Source organism: Salmo salar, chromosome ssa03, assembly GCF_905237065.1.
Source record: "Salmo salar chromosome ssa03, Ssal_v3.1, whole genome shotgun sequence".
Taxonomy (NCBI): domain Eukaryota; kingdom Metazoa; phylum Chordata; class Actinopteri; order Salmoniformes; family Salmonidae; genus Salmo; species Salmo salar.
The window spans coordinates 10,442,228-10,454,336 of NC_059444.1; the positions used below are offsets into that span (position 1 = coordinate 10,442,228).

The window sequence follows — 12,109 nt, forward strand, 5'->3', positions numbered from 1 at the left end:
AAACAATTGGTAACACACTACACCGTGAAGGACTGAAATCCTGCAGCGCCCGCAAGGTCCCCCTGCTCAAGAATACATATACATGCCCATCTGAAGTTTGCCAATGAACATCTGAATGACTCAGAGGACAACTGGTGAAAGTGTTGTGGTCAGATGAGACCAAAATGGAGCTCATTGACATCAACTCGCCGTGTTTGGAGGAGGAATGCTGCCTATGACCCCAAGAACACCATACCCACCGTCAAACATGGAGGTGGAAACATTATGCTTTGGGGATGTTTTTCTGCTAAAGGGACAGGACAACTTCACCGCATCAAAGGGACGATAGACGGGGCCATGTACCGTCAAATCTTGGGTGAGAACCTCCTTCCCTCAGCCAGGGCATTGAAAATGGGTCGTGGATGGGTATTCCAGCATGACAATGACCCAAAACACACGGCCAAGGCAACAAAGGAGTGGCTCAAGAAGAAGCACATTAAGGTCCTGGAGTGGCCTAGCCAGTCTCCAGACCTTAATCCCATAGAAAATTTGTGGAGGGAGCAGAAGGTTCGAGTTGCCAAACGTCAGCCTCAAAACCTTAATGACTTGGAGAAGATCTGCAAAGAGGAGTGGACCAAAATCCCTCCTAAGATGTGTGCAAACCTGGTGGCCAACTACAAGAAACGTCTGACCTCTGTGATTGCCAACAAGGGTTTTGCCACCAAGTACTAAGGCATGTTTTGCAGAGGGGTCAAATACTTATTTCCCTCATTAAAATGCAAATCATTTTATAACATTTTTGACATGCGTTTTTCAGGATTTTTTTGTTGTTATTCTGTCTCTCACTGTTCAAATAAACCTACCATTAAAATGATAGACTGATCATTTCTTTGTAAGTGGGCAAACCTACAAAATCAGCAGGGGTTCAAATACTTTTCCCCCCCACTGTAGGTTGGAGTCATTAAAACTTGTTTATGTAAACTTCCGACTTCAACTGTAGCTAGCACTCCTGTCAGGTCGCTAGCTACAGTTACCCATAGCTTAAATATATATATTTAAGCAAGCTAGCTTCATACTTTTTTCTGACATGCTGAAAACGCAGCCTTTTTTTATTAAAATGTACACTTCGCAGCCACCAGAGTTTGACATATGACTACAGTTTGCATTGAATTGTAGGTCATATCACTCGCCGAGAGGACAGAGTTAGTAAATTTGACCACTTAAGATGCCAATCAAACTGCATCCGGTTTCGATGGAGACTTTCGGAGGGAAAGTGGCTAGGGCAGGGGCTAAAAATAACGTGTTTGGACTGCAGCCCAAGTCTGAGACCAGGGCGCATGGATTAATAGGCTACAAAACTTCCAAGGGGAGTCTGCAATGGGAACCCCCCCAATAAAATGACATGTATAAATATCAACATGGGCAAAGGACAGACGTCTATGTCTCAAGGTTTCTACAAGAGAAGAGCTACCTGTAATTTCTCAAAACAGATAATGACTGCGTTCGCGCTTTGGATGGTATTGCTGCCTATTGCAGGTAAGAACTTAACATTTTTCCTAAAATGCAGCAGTTTTAAGTTTTGAGGTTAAATATAATAATTTGTCCAAATTAAACATCTCTCTTTTAAAGCGTCGAAATTTGTCCTAAACCTCACACCGAAAGATCCCATGGCTCGAGTCGGAGACAGTCTGGTCCTGACGTGCAAAGCCAGTGGCTGCGCCGGAGACGTTATGTTCACCTGGGCTTCATTGCTTGACCGGTCACTCTACGGTAAAACGGAGACCAACGGGACAGTGTCCCTGCAAATATTTAACCAATTGGGAATTCGGCACATCAACAAGGTCCTCTGTAAGGCCACATGCACAACCAAAGGAGAAAAAGCGCAAACGTCTACTAAGGTGAACGTCTATGGTAAGTTTTATGCGTCTTTGTTTATTGTAGGCTTTTATAGTAGAACGTCTTCATTAACAGTAGCTTATAACTTCTTCAGATCAAGCGCAATTGCTTGGAAGTTTATAATATTAAATGAATCCACGAATATACACTCTCGGGTTCCTCCCAAATAAAATAACATTCCAATGAATCTAAAGTGTTTTAAGCAGGACTACTGTATGTCGATAGGCATCCATCCTACTGTATGTAGACTAGGGTGACCATATTTTAGTTTTCAAAAAAAGAGGACATGTCCGGGAAAAAGAGGACGTATGGTCACCCTAGTATCAGCTGTCTCATTTGGAGTGTTTTTAACTTCTTCCAATCAAAATACTGAATAAGCAGAGGGAATATTTTCACAGCACCGTGATTGCTCCCATCAGTAGAAACACCACAGTAAGGTATGTCTTCTAGTGCTTTCTGAGCTATGTCGACAGAATGTGGTGCTTTCACAGCGTTAATAACAGTCGCTTCGGTCTTAGTACGAGCGCTTGAACATGTCCGCGCAGTCTCGGAATCAGGGAAAGCCTTTTTTAACAAGGCAGACGTGCAGTCCATTTATCTGTAGCTAATGTGATGCTTCGTGTTGTGGAATACAAAAACTCCCTTTCGCAGCAGTAACAGCGTCTTCTGTTTTACCTTCTCTCACAAAACAGTCAGTTAATTTACCTGACGAACTCTCCTTTAGCTGCAATTTTGTGTTTTGCGGAGCTTATCTGGGCTTCTAGGTTGCTAGCACCTTTATTTGACACTGACACGTACGTGCCAGCTTTGCAGGTCATGAATTCTGTTTCACACGGATCCCGACCAAGACGAAAACACGGGAATTTTCTCTGTAAATCGTCTGTGAATTTACATTTGCGTTTGGGCATTTTTACGCTGTTCTGGAGCCATGTGCCACTGTTGACAAGCAAGCTGCTGCTCTGTCTCTTGGCTGTTGCCATGGTGAGGGTAATGATTGAGATGCAGTTTGACCAATGTTTGCGTAGGCCCTACATGACCCACCAATGGTGGCGTGTGAGAAGGCGGGACCTAACGAGAAAGGTCAAAGCAATGCAAAACCCCCAAAAACACACACAATGAATGGCGACTGTAGAAAGCAAAAGCCGAATCCCGGACATTTTGGGCTCCTTCGACAAAAAAAAGTATAAAACATTTGCCAATAAGCGTTGAGCTAAACTGTGAATGGTCCTGGAGCCGAAAAAAAGTGTAAATGGAAGCCTGCTTGGATTTGGCTTCTATCAAATCGCTTTGACAGCATATGTCATTAACAGAAACAACTTGAATTGTTGCATCTCGTTGTGTTGTTGTCCTCCTGTGGCTAGCTAGCTAGCTAGATAAAATTGTCCCTTTCCTAAATTAGCCATGGATGGAGATAGGGATTTGGACTTGTGGTTTTACTTAATTCTATGTACTGGCCAAGGATTATAAAGGCGATTCTGATGTTGAAATATTGAAGTTGAAATGGTGCTGGAATAGGGAGGCAGCTCCTGCGGTAACTCTATGTGGTTCTAAATCAATAGTTGTTTAGTGGTCCAAAAATGTCGGAAACATTGACTTGCTTAACAATGCTGTAGGTCATGTAACTGTCTGTTACATGCAATGGGTGTCGTGGACTTCACCGGACAGAGGTTGCTATCCGGTTTTGTGATAAAACAAAGGTGTGGTTGAATTTATTCTGCCACTGTCTTCTTATTGTCTCTTTACCCGTGCAACGCTACTGATGCCTATATGAAATGGGCATGACGGATCATGATGGACTTGATTAAAACATGTATGAATGAATTGATAAATAAATAGCTAAATGAATTGCTACAGTTAGTGGGTTAAAATGCAACTTGGACACAAGTTAGTTTGTCTGTAGCTGTATATATCTTCTCTTTGGCTACAATCTGTAGAGCTTATTTCAAATTACTGCTACAAAACGCATTGTCTTCTGGAATGCTACGACCCAATGTATTTTGATTAACCATTAATTGATTTGTCATTGACAGCCTTACCAAAGGATCCCACCATATCAAGAAGTGACCTTTTGACTGAGGGTCAGGAGAGTAACCTCACTTGTACAGTTCCAGATGTGTACCCAGCTGAACGTCTAATCATTGAGTGGCTACTGGGAGATGAAGTTCTCCTCAAACAAGATGAACATCTGGAAGTTGAGCCTGTCACCTCAGTGTTGAAATACAGACCGACAGCCCAGAACATTGGACAGAATGTTACCTGCAGAGCCACGCTGGACATTGGGATTGACAAGAGAACCAGAGAGACTGTCGCATCAATGACCGTTCAATGTAAATACATATCTGTCAAGAGTTGTTCAATCATTCTCATCAGACAATGTTTCAAAATACAATTTGGGGTACAAGTTAAAGGAGCTATGCAGAACGTTTGCCTCTGGGGGGCTCTTGAGACGGGGTCCCCTAAATTGTATTTTTATATAACCAGGCAAGACAATTAAGAACAAATTCTTATTTACAATGACAGCCTAGGAACAGTGGGTTAACTGTCTTGTTCAGGGGCAGAATGACAGATTTTTACCTTGTCAGCTCGGGGACTCAATCCAGCAACCTTTCGGTTACTGGCCCAACGCTCTAACCACTAGGCTACCTGCCGCCCCAGAACGAACAGAAATATTCTCCAGAAATTATCTCATTGGACAGAAAGGACCATACCCATGAGCAAAATAATACATTGTTTGCATAAAACTAAGGGTTTGTTTAATATTATGTCATAGGTATATCAACCATACAGCCATCATTTGACGTGAACAATTAGCAACTTCTCTTCCATAATGTATGTCTAACTACCATTATTTTCCCCAATGTAGATTCCCCCAGAAATATCACTATCTCAGAGAACACTCAGGTGAATATCGGAGACAGTTTTACACTGACGTGTCGTGCTGAGGGGAACCCTGAACCTACAGTGTTGTGGAGAAAACTGGACCAAGATGGCCGCTCAGTCGTGGCAGGAGAGGGTGCGACCCTATTGGTGGAAGAAGCATCATGGTCCCACGGTGGAGAGTATGAATGCGTGGCCCACAACGTCGTAGGAAACCGTACAGCTCACATGACTGTTAATGTTCAAGGTGGGTCAAATAAAAGCGAACTATATCAGCTTGTATTGTAGTTATTAATGGTATATCCCATTGCGTAATCCCATTTCTAGTTGACAAATACTGACCAGAAGGCAAAGACTAAATAATAACCAAGTAAGATTATAATTCATAAGGACAAAAAAGCATGCTTAATATTGTGTCAACGTTGGAACCATGAAGATGCCCTTGGAAATCAACTAGTTCATTTTACTTTGTGAAATAACTTATTAACATAGTTTACCATCATTATTATTCCCATTTTATGTTGACATTTTTGTATTTATATAACTTAATTGATCTATGATTGTTACTCATTGCCCCTGGCAGGTCCTCCAGAGAAGCCTGTTATTTATCGGAGCCCATCTGGTGAGCTGAAAGCGGGGGACAGTGTGACCATTACCTGCCAATCAGAGAGTGGGCGTGTGGCGTTACGCCAGTTGACTGGCAGTCAGGGGGCGGAGCTACAGTCCAACCAGGGCCACACCTCCATCACTGTCCAATCGCTGACAGCTACAGACTCGGGACTGTACGAATGTCAGGCTACCAATCCCTATGGGAAACAGACATCTTTCTTAAACTTCACAGTCTTAGATGAGCTTTATACAGAGAACCAGAGAACCACAGAGACTATCACATCAATGACAGTTCAATGTAAGTACATTTCTGTCAAGAGTTGTTCATTCTCATTAGACAATGTTTCAATATACAATTTGGGTACAAGTTAATGAGGCTATACAAAACTTTTGCCTTTGGGGTGCTCGAGATAAAAGGGGTCCCATAAATGGACAGAAATATTCTCCAGAAATTACCTCATTGGACAAAAAGGAGCACATTGTTTGCCTAAAACTAAAGCTTTGTTTCATATTATGTCATAGGTATATGAACTATACAGCAAACAAGCCAATATTTGACGTAAACAATTAGCAACTTCTCTTCCATAATGTATGTCTAACAAACATTATTTTCCCCAATGTAGATTCCCCCAGAAATATCACTATCTCAGAGAACACTCAGGTGAATATCGGAGACAGTTTTACACTGACGTGTCGTGCTGAGGGGAACCCTGAACCTACAGTGTTGTGGAGAAAACTGGACCAAGATGGCCGCTCAGTCGTGGCAGGAGAAGGTGCGACCCTATTGGTGGAAGAAGCATCATGGTCCCACGGTGGAGAGTATGAATGCGTGGCCCACAACGTCGTAGGAAACCGTACAGCTCACATGACTGTTAATGTTCGAGGTGAGTCAAATAAAAGCGAACTATATCAGCTTGTATTGTAGTTATTAATGGTATATCCCATTGCGTAATCCCATTTCTAGTTGACAAATACTGACCAGAAGGCAAAGACTAAATAATAACCAAGTAAGATTATAATACATAAGGACAAAAAAGCGTGCTAAATATTGTGTCAACTTTAGCCCCAGTGACAGTTGCTTCAATGAGTTTACCATGTAAGTACACAAGGCATTCCTAGTGGGAAAAACTGGTTGCAATGTCATTGGAACACATCAAGTTTTATTTGGCACATGCAACAGGTGTAGGTAGACCTTACCGTGAAATGCTTACTTACAAGCCCTTAACCAACAATGCAGTTCAAGAACTAGAGTTAAAGTACTTACTAAATAAACTAAAGTAAAAAATAAGTAAAAGGTTGTTTTCGTCTTTTTAGCTAGAAAGTGAAAAACACTTTGTCTTAATCATTTCACATTTGACGCATTTAGCAGACACACTTATCCAGAGCGACTTAGTTAGTGCATTCATCTGTCATAGCGAGGTGAGACAACCACATCTCTCAGTCATAGCGAGGTGAGACAACCACATCTCAGTTATAGCGAGGTGAGACAACCACATCTCTCAGTCTTAGCGAGGTGAGACAACCACATCTCTGTCTTAGCGAGGTGAGACGACCACATCTCAGTCTTAGCGAGGTGAGACGACCACATCTCAGTCATAGCGAGGTGAGACGACCACATCTCTCAGTCTTAGCGAGGTGAGACAACCACATCTCTGTCTTAGCGAGGTGAGACGACCACATCTCAGTCTTAGCGAGGTGAGACGACCACATCTCAGTCATAGCGAGGTGAGACGACCACATCTCAGTCATAGCGAGGTGAGACAACCACACATCTCAGTCATAGCGAGGTGAGACAACCACACATCTCAGTCATAGCGAGGTGAGACAACCACATTTACATTTTAGTCATTTAGCAGATGCCTTATCCAGAGCGACTTACAGTAGTGAATGCATTTTTTATTTTTTCCCCCCTGTACTGGCCCCCCGTGGGAATCGAACCCACAACCCTGGCATTGCAAACACCATGCTCATTGCAAACACCAACTGAGCCACATCTCTGTCATAGCGAGGTGAGACAACCACACATCTCAGTCATAGCGAGGTGAGACAACCACACATTTCAGTCATAGCGAGGTGAGACAACCACATATTTCAGTCATAGCGAGGTGAGACAACCACACATCTCAGTCATAGTGAGGTGAGACAACCACATATTTCAGTAATAGCGAGGTGAGACAACCACATATTTCAGTCATAGCGAGGTGAGACAACCACACATTTCAGTCATAGCGAGGTGAGACAACCACACATCTCAGTCATTGCGAGGTGAGACAACCACACATCTCAGTCATTGCGAGGTGAGACAACCACACATCTCAGTCATTGCGAGGTGAGACAACCACACATCTCAGTCATTGCGAGGTGAGACAACCACACATTTCAGTGATAGCGAGGTGAGACTACCACATATTTCAGTGATAGCGAGGTGTGACAACCACACATTTGCTACCTTTCTGTCCCCCTGAAGCACCGCCCACAAACCTGTCCGTGGAGGTGTTCCCGTCTGCTGAGTTTGAGAAGGGGCAGAACGTGACCATCCGGAGCTGGGCTGTAGGCGTTCCCACCCCCTCGGCCACCCTGGTGAGGCTGCGGGACGGGGTGGAGCTGCACTCCTCTGATGGAACCTTCCACCTGGTCCACCTGGGCCCGGAGCACGCAGGGCTCTACCTGCTCAATGTCACCAATGTAGTGGGACACCAGAGCCTGGGTGAGACCACTGAGATATACTCACACAAAAACATGCGGGCACACACACACTCTCTCTGTGTCTCTCACACAAACACTCACACTAATGGTTTATATACATAATTGACGCACACAAAAAAATTATATGTTGTATTGACACATACACCAGATAGGTCCATTGAAATGTGTTGTTTTACAGGATCAGCCATAGTAGTAAGATAGGTGCAGTGAAATGTGTTGTTTTACAGGGTCAGCCGTAGTAGTAAGATAGGTGCAGTGAAATGTGTTGTTTTACAGGGTCAGCCGTAGTAGTAAGATAGGTGCAGTGAAATGTGATGTTTTACAGGGTCAGCCGTAGTAGTAAGATAGGTGCAGTGAAATGTGTTGTTTTACAGGGTCAGCCGTAGTAGTAAGATAGGTGCAGTGAAATGTGATGTTTTACAGGGTCAGCCGTAGTAGTAAGATAGGTGCAGTGAAATGTGTTGTTTTACAGGGTCAGCCGTAGTAGTAAGATAGGTGCAGTGAAATGTGTTGTTTTACAGGGTCAGCCGTAGTAGTAAGATAGGTGCAGTGAAATGTGTTGTTTTACAGGGTCAGCCGTAGTAGTAAGATGGGCGCAGTGAAATGTTGTTTTACAGGGTCAGCCGTAGTAGTAAGATAGGTGCAGTGAAATGTTGTTTTACAGGGTCAGCCGTAGTAGTGCAGCGCCCCTGGAGCAAGTTAGGGTTAAGTGCCTTGCTCAAGGGACAAATCGCTAGATTTTTCACATTATTGGCTTGGGTATTCGAACTAGCAACCTTTCGGTTACTGTCCTAACGCTTTAACCCACTAGGGGACACAACACACACACACACAAACACACACACACACACACACACACACACACACACACACACACCTGAACTCGGGCATTGCCATAAACCTCAAGCTCCTACAAACTGAACAAAAATAGAAACGCAACATACAACAAAATCTGTCAATTGAAATAAATTAATTCGGCCCTAATCTATGGATTTCACAGATATGCATCTGTTGATCGCAGATACCTTAAAAAAACTAAATGGGAGTAACAATGGACCTCAGGATCTCATCACGGTATCTCTGTGCATTCCAATTGCCAACGATAAAATGCAATTGTTTGTTGTCCGTAGCTTATGCCTGCCCATACCATAACCCCACCCCCACCATGGGGCACTCTGTTCACAATGTTGACATCAGCAAACCGCTCGCACCACATGATCCCATACACGTGGTCTGCGGTTGTGAGGCCGGTTGGCCATACTGCTAAATTCTCTAAAATAGCGTTGGAGGAGGCTTATGGTAGAGAAATGAACATTCCATTCTCTGGCTAAAGCGCTGGTGGAAATTCCTACAGTCAGCTTGCCAATTGCACTCCCTTAAAACTTAAAGACATCTGTGGCATTGTGTTGTCTGACAAAATGCACAAGGTGCACCTGTGTAATGATCACGCTGTTTATCTGCTTCTTGATATGCCACACCTGTCAGGTGGATGGATTATCTTGGTAAAGGAGAAATGCTCACTAACAGGGAGGTAAACACATTTGTGCACAACATTTGAGAGAAATATACTTCTTTGTGCATATAGAACATTTCTGGGATCTTTTATTTCAGCTCAGGAAACATGGGACCAACACTTTACATGTTGTGTTTATATTTTTGTTCAGTATGCATACAGACATACACCCCCAAAAAATGCACTTGTCTTTTTCTACTGACACTGACTTTGCTGATAACTACCTTTTGTTAAGGGACAATTGTGATATGTGGTTGTCTCACCTAGCGATCTTAAGATGAATGCACTAATGTAAGTCACTCTGGACAAGATCGTCTGATAATTGAGTAAAATGTAAATATGACAGGCTTAGAGTGAACCGAGACACAGAATGTTTGAAAAAAATTGATATGGAGTTTGCTAACTTTAAATCTCATCCCTCCAGATAAATCCGTCAATCCAAAGACTGTCATCATACCTGCCGTGTGCTTCGTTTCTATGACCGCTGCTGCAGCGACTCTGATGCGATTCCTGAGGAGAGCAAAAAATACAAGTTCATATGAACTTGCAATGACAGTTTAGACTCCCCCTGTGGAGGGAAGAGAGATGGTCTCAACATCAGTCTGCAATTGAGCACTGTAACAGTCCACTTCTAGCATCGAGGGGGTGTTTTCCTCAGAGGTGGACAGAGCTGTGCTTTTGGCAGTGAGAGACTATTTCTCGTTGCTATTGGTCAAGTGAAGCTCAAACACGCACGCACTGAAATCATGGTCTCGATTCAATCCGTATCGTGGAAGTTTAGCGCGATTTAAATGTAAATGTTTTCCAATTGAGCCGACATATGCAGCGGTTACCGTGAATGAAGTCTCCACGGGAACATTGCCTTTTAAAATTCAATCACGCTACAGCGATGAAACTTCCCCGATACAGATTGTATCGAGGCCTAATTGTCTGTTATGCGTGTTCATAACTGGTGGATGTACAAAGCCGTGAATGTAACTGATGATTGCACAGATATGACTTATAGCATCTGATAATAACTTAGTCAACCACCAGCCCAGGGCATTGCATCACTGCAGCATCAGACCTTCTTTCACTGGAGTTTATACACTGCTCAAAAAAATAAAGGGAACACTTAAACAACACAATGTAACTCCAAGTCAATCACACTTCTGTGAAATCAAACTGTCCACTTAGGAAGCAACACTGATTGACAATACATTTCACATGATGTTGTGCAAATGGAATAGACAACAGGTGGAAATTATAGGCAATTAGCAAGACACCCCCAATAAAGGAGTGGTTCTGCAGGTGGTGACCACAGACCACTTCTCAGTTCCTATGCTTCCTGGCTGATGTTTTGGTCACTTTTGAATGCTGGAGGTGCTTTCACTCTAGTGGTAGTCTACAACCCACACAAGTGGCTCAGGTAGTGCAGCTCATCCAGGATGGTACATCAATGCGACCTGTGGCAAGAAGGTTTGCTGTGTCTGTCAGCATAGTGTCCAGAGCATGGAGGCGCTACCAGGAGACAGGCCAGTACATCAGGAGACGTGGAGGAGGCCGTAGGAGGGCAACAACCCAGCAGCAGGACCGCTACCTCCGCCTTTGTGCAAGGAGGAGCAGGAGAAGCACTGCCAGAGCCCAGCAAAATGACCTCCAGCAGGCCACAAATGTGCATGTGTCTGCTCAAACGGTCAGAAACTGACTCCATGAGGGTGGTATGAGGGCCCGACATCCACAGGTGGGGGTTGTGCTTACAGCCCAACACCGTGCAGGACGTTTGGCATTTGCCAGAGAACACCAAGATTGGCAAATTCGCCACTGGCGCCCTGTGCTCTTCACAGATGAAAGCAGGTTCACACTGAGCACGTGACAGACGTGACAGAGTCTGGAGACGCCGTGGAGAACGTTCTGCTGCCTGCAACATCCTCCAGCATGACCGGTTTGGCGGTGGGTCAGTCATGGTGTGGGGTGGCATATCTTTGGGGGGCCGCATAGCCCTTCATGTGCTCGCCAGAGGTAGCCTGACTGCCATTAGGTACCGAGATGAGATCCTCAGACCCCTTGTGAGACCATATGCTGGTGCGGTTGGCCCTGGGTTCCTCCTAATGCAAGACAATGCTAGACCTCATGTGGCTGGAGTGTGTCAGCAGTTCCTGCAAGAGGAAGGCATTGATGCTATGGACTGGCCCGCCCGTTCCCCAGACCTGAATCCAATTGAGCACATCTGGGACATCATGTCTCGCTCCATCCACCAACGCCACGTTGCACCACAGACTGTCCAGGAGTTGGCGGATGCTTTAGTCCAGGTCTGGGAGGAGATCCCTCAGGAGACCATCCGCCACCTCATCAGGAGCATGCCCAGGCGTTGTAGGGAGGTCATACTGGCACGTGGAGGCCACACACACTACTGAGCCTCATTTTTACTTGTTTTAAGGACATTACATCAAAGTTGGATCAGCCTGTAGTGTGGTTTTCCACTTTAATTTTGAGTGTGACTCCAAATCCAGACCTCCATGGGTTGATAAATTGGATTTCCATATATTC

At 44.3% G+C, this 12,109-nt stretch overlaps 1 protein-coding gene across 2 annotated transcripts; it reads left to right on the forward strand.

Annotated features, from left to right (window-relative positions):
- The first annotated feature begins 978 nt into the window (after positions 1-978).
- LOC106598299 (vascular cell adhesion protein 1) lies at positions 979-10,674 on the forward strand. Of its 2 annotated transcripts, XM_014189350.2 has the most exons (8): positions 979-1,515; positions 1,609-1,890; positions 3,906-4,202; positions 4,739-4,999; positions 5,336-5,659; positions 5,985-6,245; positions 7,829-8,068; positions 10,005-10,674. In XM_014189350.2, exons 1-8 carry the CDS (start codon positions 1,377-1,379, stop codon positions 10,139-10,141), a joined length of 1,941 nt encoding a protein of 646 aa, XP_014044825.2. In that variant the 5' UTR covers positions 979-1,376; the 3' UTR covers positions 10,142-10,674. The 2 variants fall into 2 exon arrangements, with proteins under 2 accessions (XP_014044825.2, XP_014044829.2); XM_014189354.2 differs by lacking the exon at positions 7,829-8,068.
- Positions 10,675-12,109: the final 1,435 nt, after the last annotated feature.

Coding starts and splice junctions, on each gene's coding strand:
- LOC106598299 (XM_014189350.2), top strand. CDS start 1,377: ATGACATGTATAAATATCAACATGGGCAAAGGACAGACGTCTATGTCT. Junction 1,891..3,905: donor TACTAAGGTGAACGTCTATG/GTAAGTTTTATG, acceptor TGTCATTGACAG/CCTTACCAAAGGATCCCACC. Junction 5,660..5,984: donor CACATCAATGACAGTTCAAT/GTAAGTACATTT, acceptor TCCCCAATGTAG/ATTCCCCCAGAAATATCACT.